This window comes from Vicia villosa, linkage group LG5 (assembly GCF_029867415.1).
Source record: "Vicia villosa cultivar HV-30 ecotype Madison, WI linkage group LG5, Vvil1.0, whole genome shotgun sequence".
Classification (NCBI taxonomy): Eukaryota; Viridiplantae; Streptophyta; class Magnoliopsida; order Fabales; family Fabaceae; genus Vicia; species Vicia villosa.
The window spans coordinates 78,107,953-78,129,936 of NC_081184.1; the positions used below are offsets into that span (position 1 = coordinate 78,107,953).

Here is a 21,984-nt window from a genome sequence, read left to right on the forward strand (position 1 = left end):
TCTCTCCTTCATAATTTCAACCATCCCATGAATCCAATTAAAAACAAAATTAAAATAAAAATAAATTAAAAATTACTCTCTTCTTATTGGTTGTGCCTAAGAATATAAATTTATGGTCGTGTCCATGCAAGAATTACTCCCCTGGACCAAATTCTACAACTTGGTGGTCTCATAATATTTTAAAAAATTGTGACCAAGCAAATAACTCTACTTTTCTGCTATAAATATATTGCATAACACCAACAATCTTTATACTAGAAATTAATACTCCATATATACATACACAAAGAAAAATCTATGGCCAATCCAAATTCTGTGCTTCCTTTGTATGAAAAAAGTTGGTACAAACACAATTACAAAAGAGTATTGGATAGCAAATTCTAATCCTTCTTAAAAGTTAATAGCCATACATGGAAAATTGGCATAGAAATTGAGTTTGGCATTGTGGAGTTACGTTTGATACTCTCATACGCCAAACCAATTTGTATTCTGCTAATTCCAAATATGTTCAATCAGTTGTCTGTCATTATATAATTTGAACTGATTCTACACGAGTCACATTCTACAACTTGCGAGTCTTTTAGTATTTTAAAATTGTAATCAAGCAAATTACCCTCCTTTTCTGCTATAAATATATTGCTTAATACCAACCATCTTTGGACTAGAAAATCACCCTATATACTCAAAGAGGTTCTCTAATCTAATCACCTTAGCAATAAAAAAACTATGGCCAATCCAAACTCTGTGCTTCCTTTGTATGAAAAAAGTTGGTACAAACACAATTACAAAAGAGTATTGGATAGCATAATTCTAATCCTTCTTCTGTTGCTGCTTGGTTACCGTTTTATATCTGTCAACCACTATTCTCTTCCTTGGTTTGTTGCTTTCATGTGTGAATCTTGGTTCACCTTAGGTTGGATATTCACCATGTCCACTCAATGGAGTCCCGCTCTTGTCAAAACCTACCCTCAACGTCTCCTCCAAAGGTAAATACCAGAGTTCAAATTTGATGATAATATTAAATCAAGTCATATCGATTTTTGTCCGTCATTTGCAAACAAAGATATAAAGTTAAGGTAGCTTTGATACATAAAATTTGATTCTCAAGTTAGAAAGAAAGGAAAGTGTGTTGTTTTGCAATGTTAGTATATTATATACTCCATATAATTTTTGAAGGCTAACAAATATTTTCAATATTGACATACTGTCAGCGTAGAAGAACTTCCAGCGGTGGATTTATTTGTGACAACAGCAAACGATGAGTTAGAACCACCAATCATCACAGTAAACACAGTCCTATCACTATTATCACTCGACTATCCATCTCACAAACTATCTTGTTACGTTTCCGACGATGCATGTTCTCCTCTAATCTTCTACGCTCTTCAACAAGCTTTGAATTTTGCAAAACATTGGGTCCCTTTTTGCAAAAAATACAACGTACAAATTCGAGCTCCATTTAGATACTTCGATGATGACAACGAGTGCGCCACAAATAATGAAGAATTCCGACAAGAGTGGTTGCAGATGAAGGTGAGTAACAAGTTGTTGCTGCTGTATGATTGTCCACAAAATGCTAAACGGTTTTTGTTTTGCTTGTGTGTGTCGATAGGACATGTATGAAAATCTTAGCCGTGAGATAGATGTGGACCCAAAATCGATTCCAAGCTTACTGGAAGGAGAATTTGCAGTTTTCTCAAATACAAATCGGACAAATCATCCTGCTATTATCAAGGTATTATTTGTTCTTTCTCAAAGATCGAAGTATGTCCGAATCTGATATCTATCTGATCTAATAGTGAATATGATCTTTGTGATTTTTTGGATGTTTTTTTGTTGAAAATTCAATTTTAAAATTTGAACCTGAGCTCTTAAATTATGCATGATGAAATTATAAGGTTATATGGGAGAACAAGGAAATGGTTGAAGATGGATTGCCACATTTGATCTACTTATCTAGAGAGAAGAGGCCAGAACAACCACATCATTTCAAAGCTGGTGCCATGAATGTCTTGGTAAATTCTTTACCTCCTTAATTGGGAGTAATTGCGTCATTAACTTATTATAAACATTCAATATAAGCTACCCGATTTTTATTCAGACAAGAGTCTCAGGCTTGATTACCAATGCACCCTTCATGTTGAACGTCGATTGTGACATGTTTGTAAACAATCCAAAGATCGTTCAACATGCAATGTGCATTTTGCTTGATTCCAAAGGGGAAAAAGAAGTTGCTTTTGTTCAGTGTCCTCAACGGTTCTACGCCACACTCAAAGACGATCCTTTTGGAAATCAGTTGACCATTATGTATAAGGTAATATATGAAACCATAAAATACGAATTAAATTTTGTTACTACACTAATTTAATCAGTTTTTTAAATAACGCATGCAGTATCTTCTGGGAGCTGGAATAGCAGGACTCCAAGGACCCTTTTACGGTGGAACAAACTGTTTTCATAGAAGAAAAATTATATACGGTCTATCTCCCGATGATGTGGAAAATGGTACGCACATATCGATTTAAACCTCTCTTGAAGGTTTATATTTGATTTAATTTGGATCTCTTATTCATCGCACTCATAAAAATTGTTGTGTTTTTTATATTGAAGTTTTTGTTAATCATTTATCACTCTATAGTTGAGCTCACACATGTGTGTTACTTCTAGATTTACATGAAGTTAGAATCATAAGTGTTTTTAATTTTTTCGTGTAGGGTCAAACAAATTATCAGAGAAGGAGTTAAAACAAAAATTCGGAACTTCCAAAGAACTTATGAAATCAGTTGTTCATGCTTTAGAAAGGAGGAATTATTCATCTAAGGACATTAATGTTAAGAAAGGAGTTGAAGAAGCTAGTCAAGTTGCTTGTAATGCATATGAATATGGAACTTCCTGGGGTAAACAGGTTTGTCACACAAACTTTAAGTTTTACATATATTTTTTAATTACTCCTCTGAAAAAAGATGTGTCTGTGTTTGTGTCAGAATCGAACACCAACACTTGTGAAATTAAAAATTGCTATGATTTTATGAAATTTTAGGTTGGTTGGATGTATGGATCACTAGTAGAAGATGTGTTAACTGGACTGACAATGCACGAAAAAGGTTGGAGATCAGAATTATGTAAACCAGATCCAGTTGCTTTTACAGGTTGTGCTCCAAGTGATAACCCAACAAGTATGTCACAATATAAAAGATGGGCCACAGGAGTGCTTGAAATATTCTTTAGCAAGCATTGTCCTATTTTTGGGACTATTTTTGCTAAACTTTCTTTTAGGGAATTCTTAGCTTATATGTGGATCATTAATTGGGGCTTCAACCCATTTGCTCAAGTATGCTACTCTTGTCTCATTGCTTATTGCATCATTACCAACTCCTATTTCTTGCCAAAGGTGAGTAGTGAAAAATACTCACATACCAATCAATGTTAGTGCTACACATATGTCGTCTTAAATTTTTTTTTAGTCCTGTGTAGGTAAGTCTCAGTTAAACCATGACAAAATAAATAAAGATCCTATTTAACTATGGTTTAGTATTGAAAAATTTGATGAGTCTCTATTTAGCTATGATTTAACCTTGAAAAATTTCATGTCATATGCGGTAGCCCGCCATGCACGCCCTCAAAGGCTACATAGGATCATTTTTAAGGACGTGTAAGGTAGACTACTGAAAGTGTCCAAAACTTATCATGATTAAATTGTGACTAAATAGCGCTTCATAAACTATTTGTCACGATTAAATTATGGCCAAACTGAGCTTGTTGTAATTTTGCTATGGTTAAAGTGTGGCTAACTTACTTAGTAATTTCAAAAACTTAAGACAGTTATGGTGTTAGTGCTACATATGACGACATGATAACACTCTTATGTTTTGTTTGATTTCAGGATTGGGGCATATATATTCCTATAACATTAGTTGTGATTTACAATGTATATTCTCTATATGAATATTTGGCTTCAAATATGTCAACTAGAGCATGGTGGAACAATGAAAGAATGTCAAGAATAGCACCTATGAATGCTGGATTTTGTGGATTTATTACTATGTTACTTAAATTATTGGGAGTATCCAACACTATTTTTGACATAACAAAGAAAGATCTTCCCCCATTTAGCGACGATGATATGAATGCCGGTAGACACACATTCGATGAGTCGTTGGTATTTTTGCCAGGAACTACTATCTTGTTGTTGCAATTGACAGCAATATTTATCAAGTTGTTAGGGCTTCAAAAGCAAGGATTAAAGGGGAATCATGAGTGTGGAATGGTTGAAATGTTGTCTAGTGTGTATTTGATCATATGTTTCTGGCCATTTCTTAGAGGATTGTTTGAGACAGGCAAATATGGGATTCCTTTGTCTACAATGTGCAAAGGAGGAACTTTGACATGTTTGTTTGTATGTCTATGTAGAAGGACAATTTCAGTTTCTGATTGATATATGTTGTGCAGGATATAGATGACTTCGTCATATATGTCACAATATTTGTTTAGACATTTATTTACAAATTGTAGTTTATTGAATGCTAGTAATAATCAACAACTTTTTTTTACAAAAGTGTAGCACTTGTAACAAGGTGCAAACTCTTGTTGATTCTTGTTAGTAAAATGCAACTTATTCTTTTTGTCCAACCATTAATCAAACCAAAAATATACTTATGTAATTTGTTTGTAACCAGATGTACTGTAGGCCCATAGTGAATGGCCATTTTTTTAGGCATAAATTTTTCTCTATAAAAGTGAAGATCAAGATGAATGTTTTGTACAAGCATGAAGCATTATGTTATAAGATAGTTGGATAGAACTCAATTTTTTTACAGTAGAGTTAGATGGAGAAAGGAAACACACATTTCAAACAATGAAGATTTTAACTAGAGAATCTTAGATATAGGGTGTTAGGGCCATGTATTCAGCTTATGCACTTGACCTAGCATTAAAGGAATACTTCTTTGAGCTCTGAGACACTTTATTTGGCCTAAATAAAATCTAAAAGTAGAATGTGGACATGTGATCATCAAAGTCAATTGACAAATCACTATCATTGTATGCCTTCAAAGAGGACTTCTCACCAATAAACCATGAGAGATAGTGCCACTTACGTTCCTCAGGATTCTTCTACGTGTATACCATTATTACTGTGAGATATTGGATCGAACTCTAGTATTGTCGAAGGGTAGCTTCTTGGTTCGACAGTTCGACAGAGTTAAGCATGAAGTCGAAGGATTGTTCACATGCTGGTGTCGAAGTGTGCATGCTGTAGTCGAAGATGGGTCTAGCATGCAGATGTCGAAGATGCTAGGGTTGTTAGCATGTTAAATTAGATTTTAGTGTTTAAACCCTAATTTGTTAAGTTAGCTTGTTTATTAAGTTGGCTTGTGTAATGGGCCTTGCTGAAAAAGCCCATTAGTTAGTATGTTAGGTTTTATTATAAATAGCATACTAGTCTCTCATCATTGCTAAGCTGCAAATCCTAATTTAGGGTGAGAGAGGTTATTTGTTATTCTTGTAAACTTGTAATCTTGTTTTAAGAGAAAGTGAAAGAATAGCAGTTATAACCAATTCTTGTGTTCTTATTCTCTTCCCTAATTCCCTATTATACTTTGTTATTGGTATCGTTTTTCACAACAAATTGGTGCGGTGAGCGTGGAGAAGATGCCTTCAACAAAGTATGAGATTGAAAAGTTCAGTGGAGTGAATGATTTCGGTCTGTGGCGCTTGAAGATGAAAGCCCTACTGGTTCAGCAGGGTTGTTTGGAAGCGTTGAAGGGAGAGGCAGCCATGAATGCTGCATTAACGGCAGCGGAGAAGACAACTATGATCGAGAAAGCACACAGCGCAATTCTGTTGAGCCTTGGTGATAAGGTTCTCCGGCAGGTATCAAAGGAGACGACGGAATCAGGGTTATGGGTGAAACTTGAAAGTTTGTATATGACCAAATCACTGGTAAATCGAGTCTACCTGAAGCAAGCTTTGTATTCATTCAAGATGATTGAAGACAAAGTATTGGCTGAGCAGTTGGATATGTTCAACAAGCTGATTCTTGATCTTGAAAATATTGATGTGAAGATCGATGATGAAGATCAAGCGCTGTTACTATTGTGTTCTTTGCCTCGATCACATGCTCACTTCAAAGAAACTCTCTTGTATGGAAGGGAGTCCCTGACGTTTGAAGAAGTTCAATCAGCCTTGTACTCTAAGGACTTGAATGAACGAAAGGAGCATAAACCTTCGACTGTTGGCGAAGGTTTGGCCGTTAAAGGAAAACTCTTACGAAAGGATGGTAAGTTTGACAAGAAGAAAGGCAAAAGCCAGTCGAAGTCTTACGGTGGCGAAGCATCTGGCATTCGATGCTACCATTGTAAGAAGGAGGGTCACACAAGAAAGGTGTGCCCTGAACGCCTGAAATATCATGGAGGTAAGGATAATGGCAACGCTGCCATTGTTCAAGATGATTTCGAATCATCTGATGTTCTTGTGGTTTCAAGCAGTGACTCTAAGAAGGAGTGGATTATGGATTCAGGTTGCACTTGGCACATGACTCCAAACAAAGACTTGTTCGAGGAATTATGTGATCAAGATGGTGGATCAGTATTGCTGGGAAACAACAAGGCTTGCAAGATTGCAGGTGTTGGATCTGTGAGATTCAAGCTCCATGATGAGTCAATAAGGTTGTTGACTGAAGTCAGGTATGTTCCTGATTTGAAAAGAAATCTGCTTTCTCTTGGTGAATTCGACAAGAAAGGATATGTTTTCCAAGGAGAGAAAAGTATCCTAAGAGTCATGAAGGGTTCGAAGGAAGTCTTGAGAGGCGTGAAGAAACAAGGCTTGTATACCCTTGAGGCTGAAGTTGTAAGTGGTTCGACAAATGTTGCATCCACGAAATCTTTGTCGAAAACAGAAATCTGGCACATGAGATTGGGCCATGTCAGTGAAAGGGGTCTGGTCGAATTAGGGAAACAAAATCTGCTTGGTGGAGACAAAATAGAAAAGCTGAAGTTTTGTGAACCCTGTGTACTTGGAAAATCTTGCAGAGTGAAGTTCAACAAAGGCAAACAAAGAACACATGGATCCCTTGATTACATCCATGCTGATCTTTGGGGGCCTGCAAGGTGTCCATCACATTCAGGAGCAAGGTATTTTCTATCCATAGTAGATGATTATTCCAGAAAATTATGGGTATTCATCCAGAAGACTAAGGATGAAACTTTTGAGAATTTCAAAAGTTGGAAGACTCTGGTTGAAAATCAGACTGGCAGAAAGGTCAAGAGGTTGAGAACCGACAATGGCCTTGAATTTTGCAATGAGGCATTCGACAGTTTTTGTGCTGCCTCTGGTATTGCAAGGCATAAAACTACTGCAGGTACTCCACAGCAAAATGGTTTGGCTGAAAGGTTTAATCGAACTATTTTGGAGAGAGTCAGATGCATGTTGACTAGTGCGGGGTTAACAAAGGGGTTCTGGGCTGAGACTGTTTCGACAGCAACATATCTGATAAACAGATGTCCTTCGACAGCGTTAGATATGAAGACACCTGAAGAAGTTTGGTCGGGACATCCACCAGATCTCGACAAACTGAGAGTATTTAGCTGCGTAGCCTATGCTCACATTAGGCAAGACAAGGTCGAACCTAGAGCTCTGAAATGCATGTTCATGGAATACCCTGAAGGAGTCAAAGCTTATAGGCTATGGTGCCTAGAGCCAGGTCACAGGAGGTGTATCACCAGTCGAGATGTAGTTTTCAATGAAGCTGAAATGGCTTTTAAGAAAACTGATGATGTTGGTCGAAGTACAGAAACATCTGACGAAGAGCTGGAACAGGTAGAGATTCCTGTTGAGGTGGAGCATGTTGATGCTGAATTGCATATCCCAGATGAAGTCGAAGAAGAAGCAGAAGATGCTGAAGTTGAGGAAACTGACGATGACTACCTATTGTCGAGAGATAGGTCGAGAAGAGTCATCAAGCCACCTCAGAGACTTGGATATGCAGATCTTATAGCTTATGCCTTAATCTCTGCAAGTGAGGTTCTAGACGAAGAACCTAGAGACTATAAGGAAGTTATGAGGAGTCGAAATAAGACTGAATGGCTGAAGGCCATGGATGATGAGATAAAATCTCTTCATGATAATCATACCTGGGAACTGATCAAGAAACCTGCTGGGGCAAGGTTAGTCAGCTGTAAATGGATTTTCAAAGTTAAGGAAGGAATTGAAGGAGTGACGTCGAAAAGATACAAGGCAAGGTTAGTTGCAAGGGGTTTCACTCAGAAAGAAGGTGTCGACTTCAATGATGTGTTTTCTCCTGTTGTGAAGCATAGGTCCATTCGAATGTTGCTTGCCATGGTGGCACAGTTCGATCTTGAACTGGAACAGATGGATGTGAAGACTGTGTTCTTGTATGGTGATCTAGATGAAACGATCCTGATGAGGCAACCTGAAGGGTATGTCGAAAAGGGGAAGGAAGATTATGTGTGCAAGTTAAAGAGATCTTTGTATGGGCTGAAACAATCTCCTCGACAGTGGAATAGGAGATTCGACAAGTTCATGGCACGCATAAGTTTCATTAGAAGTCAGTTCGACCACTGCGTTTACTTCAGATTTCGACCTGGTAATTCATTTGTTATTTTGTTGCTTTATGTGGATGATATTCTCATAGCAAGCAACAGTGTCGAAGATGTGATGAGGGTGAAGGCTGAACTCAATAAGGAGTTCGATATGAAGGATCTGGGAGCTGCTTCCAGGATTCTTGGAATTGACATTCGAAGAGATAGAAAGAAGTCGAAGTTATGCATATCTCAAGAGGCATATCTACGGAAGATTCTTGAAAAGTTTGGTATGTCGAATTCGAAGCCAGTTGTGACTCCAACAAACCCTCAATTCAAGCTGAGTATTGATCAGTGTCCCAGTACTGATGTCGAAAGAGCCTATATGAATAGCATTCCGTATGCTAATATAGTTGGTTCTTTGATGTATGCTATGGTCTGTACTAGACCCGACATAGCATACGCAGTAAGTCTTGTAAGCAGGTACATGGCGAATCCTGGAAAGGCTCACTGGCAAGCATTGAAGTGGATTTTAAGGTACATAAATGGGTCTCTGAATAGAGTCCTAATTTATGGTGGAGCCTTGGGTGAAGATAGTAAAGCAGTAATAGAAGGATATGTCGACTCTGATTATGCAGGTTGTATGGATTCCAGAAAATCTATTTCTGGATATGTTTTCACTATGTTTGGCACTGCAATTAGTTGGAAAGCAACACTTCAGAAGGTTGTTGTTCTATCAACCACTGAAGCGGAGTATATTGCCCTAACTGAAGCTGTGAAAGAAGCATTGTGGCTTGAAGGTTTTGCGAAGGAGCTGAAACTTCAAGGTCGAGGTATCACTGTTAAATGTGATAGTCAAAGTGCAATACACCTGTCGAAGAATTCAGCCTATCATGAGCGAACTAAGCACATTGATGTGAGGCTGCATTTCGTCAGAGGAGTAATCGAGCGTGGAGAAGTCCAAGTGCTGAAGGTTTCGACTGAAGACAATGCTGCTGATATGATCACCAAGACATTGCCGAGTTGCAAGTTTTTCCACTGTATGCAGTTGATAAAGCTGCATGAAGAAAGCTAGTCTGTTCCTTGACGTTGTAGAGTTAGGTCCAAGGTGGAGATTTGTGAGATATTGGATCGAACTCTAGTATTGTCGAAGGGTAGCTTCTTGGTTCGACAGTTCGACAGAGTTAAGCATGAAGTCGAAGGATTGTTCACATGCTGGTGTCGAAGTGTGCATGTTGTAGTCGAAGATGGGTCTAGCATGCAGATGTCGAAGATGCTAGGGTTGTTAGCATGTTAAATTAGGTTTTAGTGTTTAAACCCTAATTTGTTAAGTTAGCTTGTTTATTAAGTTGGCTTGTGTAATGGGCCTTGCTGAAAAAGCCCATTAGTTAGTATGTTAGGTTTTATTATAAATAGCATACTAGTCTCTCATCATTGCTAAGCTGCAAATCCTAATTTAGGGTGAGAGAGGTTATTTGTTATTCTTGTAAACTTGTAATCTTGTTTTAAGAGAAAGTGAAAGAATAGCAGTTATAACCAATTCTTGTGTTCTTATTCTCTTCCCTAATTCCCTATTATACTTTGTTATTGGTATCGTTTTTCACAACAATTACCCTAGAGGAGCAGGCATATATTAGCAAGCTTTATTCAGATTAATTGTAGGCAATCTTAGGTCTAACTACAAGGCACCATACTGGACCTGTATTAGCGAGGGACATCAAAGACATCTTAGTCATGTTTTCTAAGCTTGTAGCATGGTTTTAAATTGCACTCCGCATGCAATTCCATTGCTTATTAAAAAAACCGCAATTGCAGCCGCAATATAGCAGATGTGGTAGCCTCCGCAACCGCATCAGACCATAACTGTGGTGTGATTTAATATCACGCGTCTAGCCGCACTAGAAACCATATCGCACAATTTCATACATATTTTTTCAAGTATTTTCAATAAATTTCATAGTTTGAAATCTCAAAAACTCAATTTACATTGAAAAACCTTAACATTAAGTGTTTTTTAACATTGTCTTTCGATCATTTGTCATAAAAAATTCACGCCACAACGGTTACAATATGCATCACAGCAACCACAATACTCGCAGCACCCGCAACCGCAACCGCATCCGCGACCGTAACCGCAATTTAAAACAATGGCTTGTAGTGCCTAAGCATTAGAGTGGGAACTCCATTTTCATATAACATTTTAGCTCTTGTTAAATGGTCCCTAATATATTTGAATTAAGATAATATAAGTGAGCTTTTTGATTGAAATTTAACTTCAATGCCATTGTGACACATCTTTTATGGACCTATGGAAACATGATCGCGAATGTAATAATATCTCAGAGGGTACAGTGTTATTTCAAAGGACAAGATATCTCAAAGGATGCAATGATATCTCTGAAGGGCGCAATCATATTCTGAAGTGATCAATGATATCCTAGTGGAACAATAATAACCTGAAGAATGCAATGATACTCATGCGTAGTCTTTATAAGAATATAAGAGAGGACAAACTTAGTAAGAGTTTCATCATTAATACTCTGTCTTCCGTTAGTTTTTACGATTGGTACAAGAGACCAATTGATTGTTTCAACTCTTCTTAGAGTTTTTTGTTGTAAGGGTTGCACCCCTGGTGCGATTTCTTATTAATCAATTGCCTATTGAAAAAAAAATACTTGTTAAGAATTTCAGCATATTTCCTGTTGTTCTATAAACTATTCAATTCTTTACATCTATTAGACTTATCTTAGAAAATTTATCATCGGTGGCCAGAAGCATAATCATATCATTAGACCACTTTTATAGTATATCTTCTGAATTTCTTACACAATTTAAGTTTAATAATTTTTTAGATTTAGTTTCTTCATAGTAAGGTTTAAACTTTTCTGAAACTTTTGTCCATTTTCCACTAGCCTTTGTATAACCATTTTGATTCCTAGTTTCATTTTCATAGTTTTCCCAAGAACTACGAGGATTCCAGTTCTCTTCATGTTTTCTTTTTTGTTTAGAATTACTTGTTTCTCCTTTTTCCATAAATATTTCGTCTATATCTCATTCAGATCTTAATTCTGATCCTATTTCTGAAGAATTATAATTTAATATTACTTCTTCATTTTCTTCCTTAGTTTCTTTTTTTTTTTTTCTATTTTTTCTACTTGTTTATTTTCTTCTTCTATTATTTGTAGTTGTTCCATTAATTGTCTAATTTCTTCAATATCATTAGATCTTCTTAATGCTTCTATGTATTCAGTTTTTATCCCCTCCATAAAGATGATGGGTTTATTAACATAAATGTAGTTATAGGTTCTTGTTTAACTACTTTTAGTTGTATTACTTCTTTTGATCTAATTAATATTTCTTCTAAATCTAATATTGTTATACTTCTATTACTTTGTTCATGTTTTAACAACGTTTCTAATTGATAAAGAATTTTCCTAATTTTTTAAATATTTATATCTTCATTAATTTCTCTATCTCTATTAATTTCATCAAGATTTCTAAATCCAGTAACATTTGCAAACTTGGATTTTGTAGCCGATCCTACAAGTTAACTGTAAACAAGAGGTTAGAGATTGTTAGTTAGAAATCAGTGCAAACAGGCGCACCTAGACGTAATACATTTTTTTCTGACTGAGGTGAAAATTTGGTAATGAAGTGAATTATTGATAGCAGTATTTGATTTAATTATCACATTGAGTAAATTTCCAACACAATCTGTCTATTTCAAATTTAAAATGTTTTTAACTTCATGTTATATTTTGACAGCAACAAAATTGATGGTGTGTAAGTTATATTTTTTATCTCTAAAAGTTTCATAATGGTTCTTATCACATAGTTTCACAAATGACGCATCGGTTAAAACATATCATCAATTTTAAATACAAAAATCTAGAAGAAAAATAAAAGACATATAAATTTAAAATAGAGAAATTAAACACGTAAATCAACTAAAATATGATACATAAACTTAAAAGTTAATAGCCATACATGGAAATGGAGTTACGTTTGATACTCTCATACGCCAAACCAATTTGTATTCTGCTGATTCCAAATTTGTTCAATCAGTTGTCTGTCATTCTATAATTTGTACTGATTCTATAATTTGTACTGATTCTATAATTTGTACTGATTCTACACGAGTCACATTCTACAACTTGCTAGTCTTTTAATATTTTAAAATTGTAACCAAGCAAATAACTCTCCTTTTCTGCTATAAATATATTGCTTAAAACCAAACATTTTTGGACTAGAAAATCACCATATATACTCAAAGAGGTTCTCTAATCTAATCACCTTAGCTATAAAAAAACTATGGCCAATCCAAACTATGTGCTTCCTTTGTATGAAAAAAATTGGTACAAACACAATTATAAAAGAGTATTGGATAGCATAATTTTAATCCTTCTTTTGTTGCTGCTTGGTTACCGTTTTATATCTGTCAACCACTATTCTGTTCCTTGGTTTGTTGCTTTCATGTGTGAATCTTGGTTCACCTTAGGTTGGATTTTCACCATTTCCACTCAATGGACTCCTGCTCTTGTCAAAACATACCCTCAACATCTCCTCCAAAGGTATTTGACTCACATATACAACTGTTAGTTTTAGTGTGGGAATCATGATACCAATTTCAACCTAACGATATTATTAGGTTTAAATAATTTTTTTGTCCCCACAATTTAGCGTGTTTTTGATTTTTATTCTTATATTTTTTTTCTTCGATATGGTCCTTAAATATTGAGTTTCTTTTGGATTTAGTCCCTAAAACTAAAATCCGTAGAAAAATTTGAAACAAAAAAATACAGGATGAAAATAAATAACACGCTAACTTACAGAGACCAACTGACTATTTAAGCCATATTATTATTTTAATTGAACTAAGATTTAAGGATAATATATATATATATATATATATATATATATATATATATATATATATATATATATATATATATATATATATATATATATATATATATATATTTCTTATTATAACAATTAATTTTATAATTTTTTCTTCAACAAACGAATTGTTAATATTACTTTCTTACTTAATATATATAATTTTTATTCTAATCTTTTGGGTTATTTATGTTTTTAATTACATTAATTTTATTATTAAATTGAATTTTATTAAATAAAATAAATTTTTTTAATATTCTTAGTAGAGAAGTTAACTGATTTGAAATAAAACTGATAAGAGAATTTTTATAAAAAAACTAATATTATGTTGATATTTTAATGGAACAATAATTTAAGAAAAAATATTGTAAGAAAACCCTAATTATGAGAACATTGGAATAATTATTTTAGTTAATTAACTTTTGAAATTCAACTAATATCATCAAATGCCCTAAAATATCATTTTTCTTTCAAAATTTTATACATAAAATAAGAAAAGATTAACAAGTAAATCACAAATGACCAAAATATTGTAACTTGTTATTCAATTTAAATCTCATAGTCGTCATAAAAAATTCAAATTCACTTTTGTCTCTCTTCCTCTCACAAGCCCTTTAGATCCACTCTTGTCTCAATATACAAATTATCTTATTAAATATGTAAACATTTTGTTTTTATTTTTACAACAAATTTAATCAATTTTATTTACGTATTATTATTAAAAATATTAATTAATTTATTTATAAATTTTGATAAAAGTTAGAATTTAATTTTTGAAATCGAATAATACTCAATAGCCACATATACAATTAACTTTTCATCTCACAAAGAGATCATTATCAGAGTAAAAACTATTTTATTTTAATTAATAATTTTTATTATTTGACATACAAAATTCTTATTTTTAAATATTAAAGTGTATTTTTTCTCTCACAAATCACTATAACAAAATACCTATTTTATTTTAATTAATAAGTTTCTTTATTGAAGACACATAATTCTTATTTTTAAATGTCAAATTTTCTCTTTTTCTCACAAGTTATTTTCAGCAAAATACCTATTTAATTTTAATTAACAATTGTCTTGATTTTAAAAGCAAAATTTTTATTTTCAAATGTCAAAGTTTTATTTTTTCTCACGGACAACTATCAACAAAATACATATTTTATTTAAATTAATAATTGTCTTTATTTTAGACGAAAATTTTTATTTTCAAATGTCAATATTTTTATTTTTCTTACAGACCAATATCAACAAAATATGTATTTATTTTAATTTAGAATTTTCCTTATTTGAGACGAAAAAAATTTATATTTTAAAATGTAAAACTTTCTCTTTTTTTAACAGGTCATTATCAGTAAAATACCTATTTTATTTTAATTACAATTATTTTAATTTGAGACACAAAATTTTTAATTTCAATTCTTTATGCATTTCACAAGCTCTTTAATTTTATAAAATTATTTAATATAACTGAGTTTATATATTATCATTATTTATTTATAAATAAATAATTTAGGATAAATTTACTTTTATATATAAATAAAATTTATATGATATTAATTAAATTTACTTGTGAAGACACTCGAATATTTTGCTGGTATATGTAGAAAATACACTATGTTTATCGAAAGGGATTACAGACACTCCAATACTTTATTTATTTAAGTCTAATTTATTCCGACCTATTCAATGAAAAGATTAAGTTTAAGTATATTTTAAAATTTATTTAATTTAATTAGGACAAAATTAAATTATTAAAAAAATTTATGAATGATTATAGATGGTTTTATATATGCATGTCTAATAGAAAATAGGTTAAATAGTAGAAGAAAATTTAGACACAGTATTTTAGGTGTGATTTTTATTATTTTTCAATAAAAATATGACAAATGTATTTAAATATTATTTAGGAAGTAAAAATACGAAAAAAATTTATCTGTAGAAAAAATTTATACACTTATTATATTTTTATTAAAAAATAGTAAAAATCATACTTAAAAATTGTATCTAAATTTTCACCTAAAGAATATATAAAATGATGTGTTGTCTATTTAAAAAGTTGATAAAATATTGAAAGCATTAATGGAAAACAAACTTTTAAATATGTTTTCACATCATAAGAATTTTTAAAAGCTCATGTTAGACAAAAAAAAAATTATAATAGATCATTAGTGAGACTCAAACCTTAAAAATATATCGTAGGTAAGAATCAGTTTTTCTAAGGTTATTCCCACCCATATTCATGATACAATTTGGCGAGAAAATCAAATTAAATCGAACCAGATTAAAAGCCCGCTTGAACATAATGGAACAGTTTCAATGTCTTTATTACCGAATTAAAATAATTAGTTTTAATATATGGGTTGGTATTTCAGAACAATACCAAATCCTTATAAAAAAAGTTTTTTTCAAACTGAAAAATTAAGACATAATTTTTCTTTTTAGAATTTTTTGTAATGTTAGTATATACTCCATATGTTTTTGATGGCTAACAAAATATTTTCATTGCTGTCAGCATAGAAGAACTTCCAGCAGTGGATTTATTTGTGACAACAGCAGACGACGAGTTAGAACCACCAATCATCACAGTAAACACAGTCCTATCACTATTATCACTCGACTACCCATCTCACAAACTATCTTGTTACGTTTCAGACGATGCATGTTCTCCTCTAATCTTCTACGCTCTTCAACAAGCTTCAAATTTTGCAAAACATTGGGTCCCTTTTTGTAAAAAATACAACATACAAATTCGAGCTCCATTTCGTTACTTCAATTATGACAACGAGTGCACCACAAATAATGAAGAATTCAGAAAAGAGTGGTTGCAGATGAAGGTAAGTGACAAGTTGTTGCATGGATTATTCTGCCACAAAATGCTAAACGGTTTTTGTTTTGCATGTGTCTACTGATAGGATATGTATGAGAATCTTAGCCATGAAATTGATGTGGACCCAAAATCAATTCCAAATTTACTTGAAGGAGAACTTGCAGTTTTTTCTGATACAAATCGGACAAATCATCTAGCTATTATCAAGGTATTATTTATTGCTGTTCCGGTCGACCTCCAATTTACATCATTGGGACTATGCGGTATTGTCTGCTTTATGTGTGGGAATCCTAATAACTTTGTCATTTAGAAAATTGTCTAGTTAGATAAAGATATATAAATGATATGTATATAAATTCAATTTTAAGATTACAACATGACTTTCAAATTATTTGAGTTTTATAGCCTTAAATTAGTAGGTGTCATTGCATCTCAAAGATATAGGGGAGTGTAATTTTTTTTTTTTAAGTGTTAGTAACTTATTTCATTGGTTTGATTCATGAAACTAGTCATTATGCATTGTCAAATCAAAACTATAGCATTATTCGTATAGGTTGGTTTTCATGGAAAAATCTAAAATATTTATTTAAACTTCTAAGGCTATATACCTAACAAAACAATAATTTTTAATACTGACATGCATAATGAATTTATAAGGTTATTTGGGAGAACAAGGAAATGGTGGAAGATGGATTGCCACATTTGATTTACTTATCTAGAGAGAAGAGGCCAAAGCAACCACATCATTTTAAAGCTGGTGCCATGAATGTCTTGGTAAATTCTTAAACATATCCTTAATTAGTTATTAGATAATGGTATTTGTTTATATGAGTAATTAACCACATAATTAGCTTATTATAAACATTTAATTTAAGCTCCTTAATTTATATTCAGACTAGAGTCTCTGGATTGATTACCAATGCACCTTTCACGTTGAACGTCGATTGTGACATGTTTGTAAACAATCCAAAGATTGTTCAACATGCGATGTGTATTTTGCTTGATTCTAATGGTGAAAAAGAAATTGCTTTTGTTCAATGTCCTCAACAATTCTACGCTACACTTAAAGACGATCCTTTTGGAAATCAGATGACCATTATGTATAAGGTAATATATGAAACCATAAAATACAAATTAAACTTTCTTAATACATTAACTTTAATTTGATCCCTTTTTTAAATAACGCGTGCAGTATGTTATTGCCGGATTAGCAGGACTTCAAGGACCTTTTTATGGTGGAACAAACTGTTTTCATAGAAGAAAAGTTATTTACGGTCTTTCTTCTAATGACGTGAAAAATGGTATGCACATATTAATGTAAACCTTTTCTTCTAATTAATTTTTTTATCTCTTATCGCATTCATAAAAATTGTTGTCTCTTTTACAATTTTGTTAATCAAATATCAATCTAAAAATAAACTCACACAAGTGTGTTACTTCTAGTTATACATAAAATTGTCATACTCTTAAGTATGTTAAGTTTTACATGTAGGGTCAAACAAGTTATTAGATGAGGATTTAAAACAAAAATTTGGAGCTTCCAACGAACTTACGAAATCAATTGTTCACGCTTTGGAAGGTATGACAAAGTCACCCAGTGAGATTAATGTAAAAAAAGCAGTTGAAGAAGCTAGTCAAGTTGCTTGTTATGGATATGAAAATGGAACTGCCTGGGGTAAACAGGTTTGTCACACAAACTTAGAATTTAACATATATTATCTCTGTAGCACCGGTACCTCTGAAATAGGTGTAGTTGTGTCAGTGTTGGTGTCTCAAACTAACACCAACACTTGTGGAATTAAAGTTTCTATTAATTTATGAAATTTTAGGTTGGTTGGCTGTATGGATCAATAACCGAAGATGTCTTAACTGGACTAACAATACATCAAAAAGGTTGGAGATCAGAATTATGTACTCCAGATCCAATAGCTTTCACAGGTTGTGCTCCAAGTGATAACCCAACAAGTATGTCACAGTATAAAAGATGGTCCACAGGAATGCTTGAAATATTCTTTAGCAAGCATTGTCCTATTTTTGGTACCATTTTTGCTAAACTTTCTTTTAGGCAACTCTTAGGTTATATGTGGATCATTAATTGGGGCTTCAACCCTTTTGCTCAAGTATGCTACTCTTGTCTCATTGCTTATTGCATCATTACAGACTCCTATTTCTTGCCAAAGGTGAGCATTGAAAAATACACACATACCTATCAATGTTAGTGCTACATAGAGTTATCTTTAAGTTTTTTTTAGGTTGTGTGTTTGTAAATCCTGATTAAACCATGACAAAATAGTTAGAAACTCTATTTAATTATGCTTTAACCATGACAAATATTTTATGAGGTTCTACTTAGCTACGATTTAGCATTAACAAATTTTTGGCATTGTGCGGTAGCTCTTGACTTGCACGTCTTCAATGACGGCTTTGGTGCTACACATGATCGTTTTAAGAATGTGCAAGGGGGACTATTGTACAGGATCCAAAATTTATCACGATTAAATCATGGCTAAAAGAGTCTCATAAAATATTTGTCATAGTTGAAGTATGAATAACTTATACAAAACCTCTAAAAACTTAAGACGACTCTAGTGCTAGTACTACGTATAGACAAACTCGTGACAACATAATAACACACTTATGTTTTGTTTGATTTCAGGATCAAGGCATATATATTCCTCTAACACTGGTTGTGATTTACAATGTATATACTCTCTGTGAATATTTAGCTTCAGGGCTGTCAATAAGAGAATGGTGGAACAATGAAAGAATGTCAAAAATATCACCTATGAATGCTGGATTATGTGGATTTATTACCATGTTACTAAAATTACTAGGAATATCCAACACTGTTTTTGACATAACAAAGAAAGATCTTCCCCCATTTAGCAACGATGATAAGAATGCTGGTAGACACACGTTTGACGAGTCATTGATATTTTTGCCGGGAACTACTATCTTGTTGATGCAATTGTCATCAATATTTATCAAATTGCTAAGGCTTCAAAAACAGGAACTAAGAGGGAATTATGATTGTGAAATGGTTGAAATGTTATGTAGTGTTTATTTGATCATATGTTACTGGCCATTTCTTAGAGGATTGTTTGAGACAGGGAAATATGGGATTCCTTTGTCTACAATATGCAAAGGAGGAATATTGACATGTTTATTTGTATGTCTATGTAGAAGGACATTTTCAATTTTTGGTTGATACATGTTGTGCAAGATATAGATAACTTCATCATATGTGTCACAATATTTGCTTATACAATTATTTATAAATTGTAATTTATTGAATGCTAGTAATAATTAACAGCTTTTTTACCAAAGTGTAGCACCTGTCACAAGGTGCAAACTCTTGTTAGTCCTTGTTAGTAAAATGAAACTTATATTTTTTGTCCAACCACTAATCAAACTATAAATATACTTATTTAATTTGTTTACAGCCTCAGTGTACCTATATTAATGAGGATCATAAAAGACATCTTAACCATGTTTACAAACTACCTATATTAATGAGGATCATAAAAGACATCTTAACCATGTTTTCAAAGTTTTTAGTGTCTAAGGATTAGAGTGTGAACTCCATTTTCATCTAAGATTTTAGCTCTTGTTAAACAGTCTCTAATATATTTGAATTAAGATAATATGAGGGAGCTTTTAGATTGAAATTTAACCTTAATTCCATTGTGATATAACTTCTTTAGACCAACGTGTCACTACCGCGAAAAAAGACAGAGTCGCCACTAAACTATATTTATCCGAGCATGGAAAATAAAATATCATGATAACCTCAAACAAGGGGAAGGAGATGATATCGCAACCAAACTCGGGTCCGATAGTTGATTACTCAAGGGGAATGTGTTAGCATCCCTCACGTACGTAGTGCTCTACGGGATCCACTCTTATGTAATGCTTACTTGCTAAGGGAATGCATACTATGAGTTATAAAGGGAAAACAAAATAATGTTATTATTGATCTCTCCAGAGTTTCTTGAACCCTGTGCCTAGGTATCCCTAATGTGTAATTGAGAAAACAGAGTGTCGTAGTTCTTTTGAAAAGTTTTTGTTTTGTTTGTTGTGAGTTTTTTATGGACAAGGCTAACTTGTCTTTATTGAAAAGGTTTTAAAAATAAAAGAGCTCTAAGGAAAAAAGAGTTTGCATTTGTTGCATGCTTTTTGTAGGAGAATACCTCAAGTGGTCTTCCAAAGTTGGGGGTACACGAGTACTTCTCCTTCACTTGTGAAGGTGTTTAAACATTTTGAAGTGTTTTTGAATTTTTTTATAACAAAAGAGTAATTGTCTTAAAAGAATTCAAAAGAATGAATAAAAGTATAAGGGAACTTGGTCCTATTTGATATCCTATAGTATGGAATTAATTTTGGGATATTAAGGGAATCTCTATCCTAAAGTTTTCATGTAAGATAACCATGAGCTTCCATTGTTATTCTTTATTATTTTCTTGCCACATGATCCATATTCTTCCATTTGGATGTTGTGCATAAATGTCCATCCAATTCCAATTATAACCGAAACAACTTATAATTTTTGTTATTGCTCTGAATTATGTGATTGGCATTTTATGTTTGGTTAAAATATAGTAGCAGAAACATGTAATAGGATGTATAGAACTTGCAAATATAAATAAGTACAAAACAGGTACAACAGCAAGATGTCCTATGGAATGTTGAGACATGTTCTGTGACATCATGTCTTATGAGATGTCATATGCAGAAACTCATGACATCGCGCCTTCTGAGCTGGAATATGAAAGACTTAGTATGTACTCAACAAATGTAGAATATTCAATGGAATATTATCTAATCCTATGTGGCGCAGATTTAAAGGTCAAAAGAATCAATTCAGAATATTAAAGATTATGCAGTTTCTAATTATGGAGATAATTTAGGAATCTAATGATTGAAGACCTAACTTTTAGCAGAAGATTTCTGCTGATTTGTAACAGCAAATATAGCTGTGATTGTAAGCCCAAGTCCTGTTGGGAATAGGTTATAGATAGAAAGATTTGTAACCTAGTTTAGGAAGCAAGCCTTGTATTGAAAATATGTAATCATTAGGGTTTGTCAAGGAAGATCACGCGGGATGTGGGATGGATGTCATGTTCTTCTCAAAACCTGTAGGTAAGAGAAGTATTGTTCATGGAGGAAGCTTTGAAGCAACTCTAAGTTGTATTTATTTGAATGCTTAGTATGTTGGAAATTAGGCCGTCGATGCAGTGGCTGAGGTGTTGACTGCTAGACATCATTGTGTTGATTGGGAGTGGAATGGAGATATTCCATATCTAGGAAGTACCTAGTTTCAAGGGTCATTAGGTAGTTATTAAGTGAGAAGTTGTATACGAGGGAGTTTAACTTTGAATTGATACTACTAATAGTGAACTTCATCCCTGGCTTGGTAGCCCCAAAGTAGGTTGATTGAACCGAACTGGGTGAACAATTTTGTTGTGTTTTTATTACTTTCCTGCATTGTTAGTTGTATTCCCACCTTGTCTATTTTTATAATGTCAGATCAGATGTCAAGACATCCTTATATGACATCTGAGTCTGCTATAACCAGAATTTCAATTAGTATTAAAGCGGGTGTGGTGTCGTTTTTTTACCTCCCCGTTTCACTGGGGAGGATGGCACGCTAAACCCTTCACGCGAAATTTTGAAGGAGAGAAGCGCCCTTGTGGGATGAATTTTGTTTCAGTTCTT

The 21,984-nt window shown here is 33.1% G+C and overlaps 2 protein-coding genes across 5 annotated transcripts; both read left to right on the forward strand.

The window, feature by feature from the left end:
* The first annotated feature begins 223 nt into the window (after positions 1-223).
* Positions 224-4,540, forward strand: LOC131601775 (cellulose synthase-like protein H1). Of its 2 annotated transcripts, none has more exons than XM_058873671.1 (9): positions 224-986; positions 1,212-1,533; positions 1,613-1,735; positions 1,899-2,015; positions 2,102-2,314; positions 2,394-2,505; positions 2,715-2,905; positions 3,041-3,331; positions 3,884-4,540. In XM_058873671.1, exons 1-9 carry the CDS (start codon positions 727-729, stop codon positions 4,433-4,435), a joined length of 2,181 nt encoding a protein of 726 aa, XP_058729654.1. In that variant the 5' UTR covers positions 224-726; the 3' UTR covers positions 4,436-4,540. The 2 variants fall into 2 exon arrangements, with proteins under 2 accessions (XP_058729654.1, XP_058729653.1); XM_058873670.1 differs by having other exon boundaries at positions 226-986; positions 3,041-3,391.
* Positions 4,541-12,765: 8,225 nt separating this feature from the next.
* On the forward strand, positions 12,766-19,537 carry LOC131601774 (cellulose synthase-like protein H1). 3 transcript variants are annotated; one of them, XM_058873667.1, is made up of 9 exons: positions 12,767-13,108; positions 15,955-16,276; positions 16,355-16,477; positions 16,927-17,043; positions 17,164-17,376; positions 17,462-17,570; positions 17,750-17,952; positions 18,099-18,449; positions 18,926-19,537. In XM_058873667.1, the coding sequence occupies exons 1-9, from the start codon at positions 12,849-12,851 to the stop codon at positions 19,475-19,477; spliced, it is 2,250 nt and encodes a 749-aa protein (XP_058729650.1). In that variant the 5' UTR covers positions 12,767-12,848; the 3' UTR covers positions 19,478-19,537. The 3 variants fall into 3 exon arrangements, with proteins under 3 accessions (XP_058729652.1, XP_058729650.1, XP_058729651.1); XM_058873668.1 differs by having other exon boundaries at positions 12,768-13,108; positions 17,762-17,952; XM_058873669.1 differs by lacking the exon at positions 18,099-18,449 and having other exon boundaries at positions 12,766-13,108.
* The last annotated feature ends 2,447 nt before the right edge of the window (positions 19,538-21,984 follow it).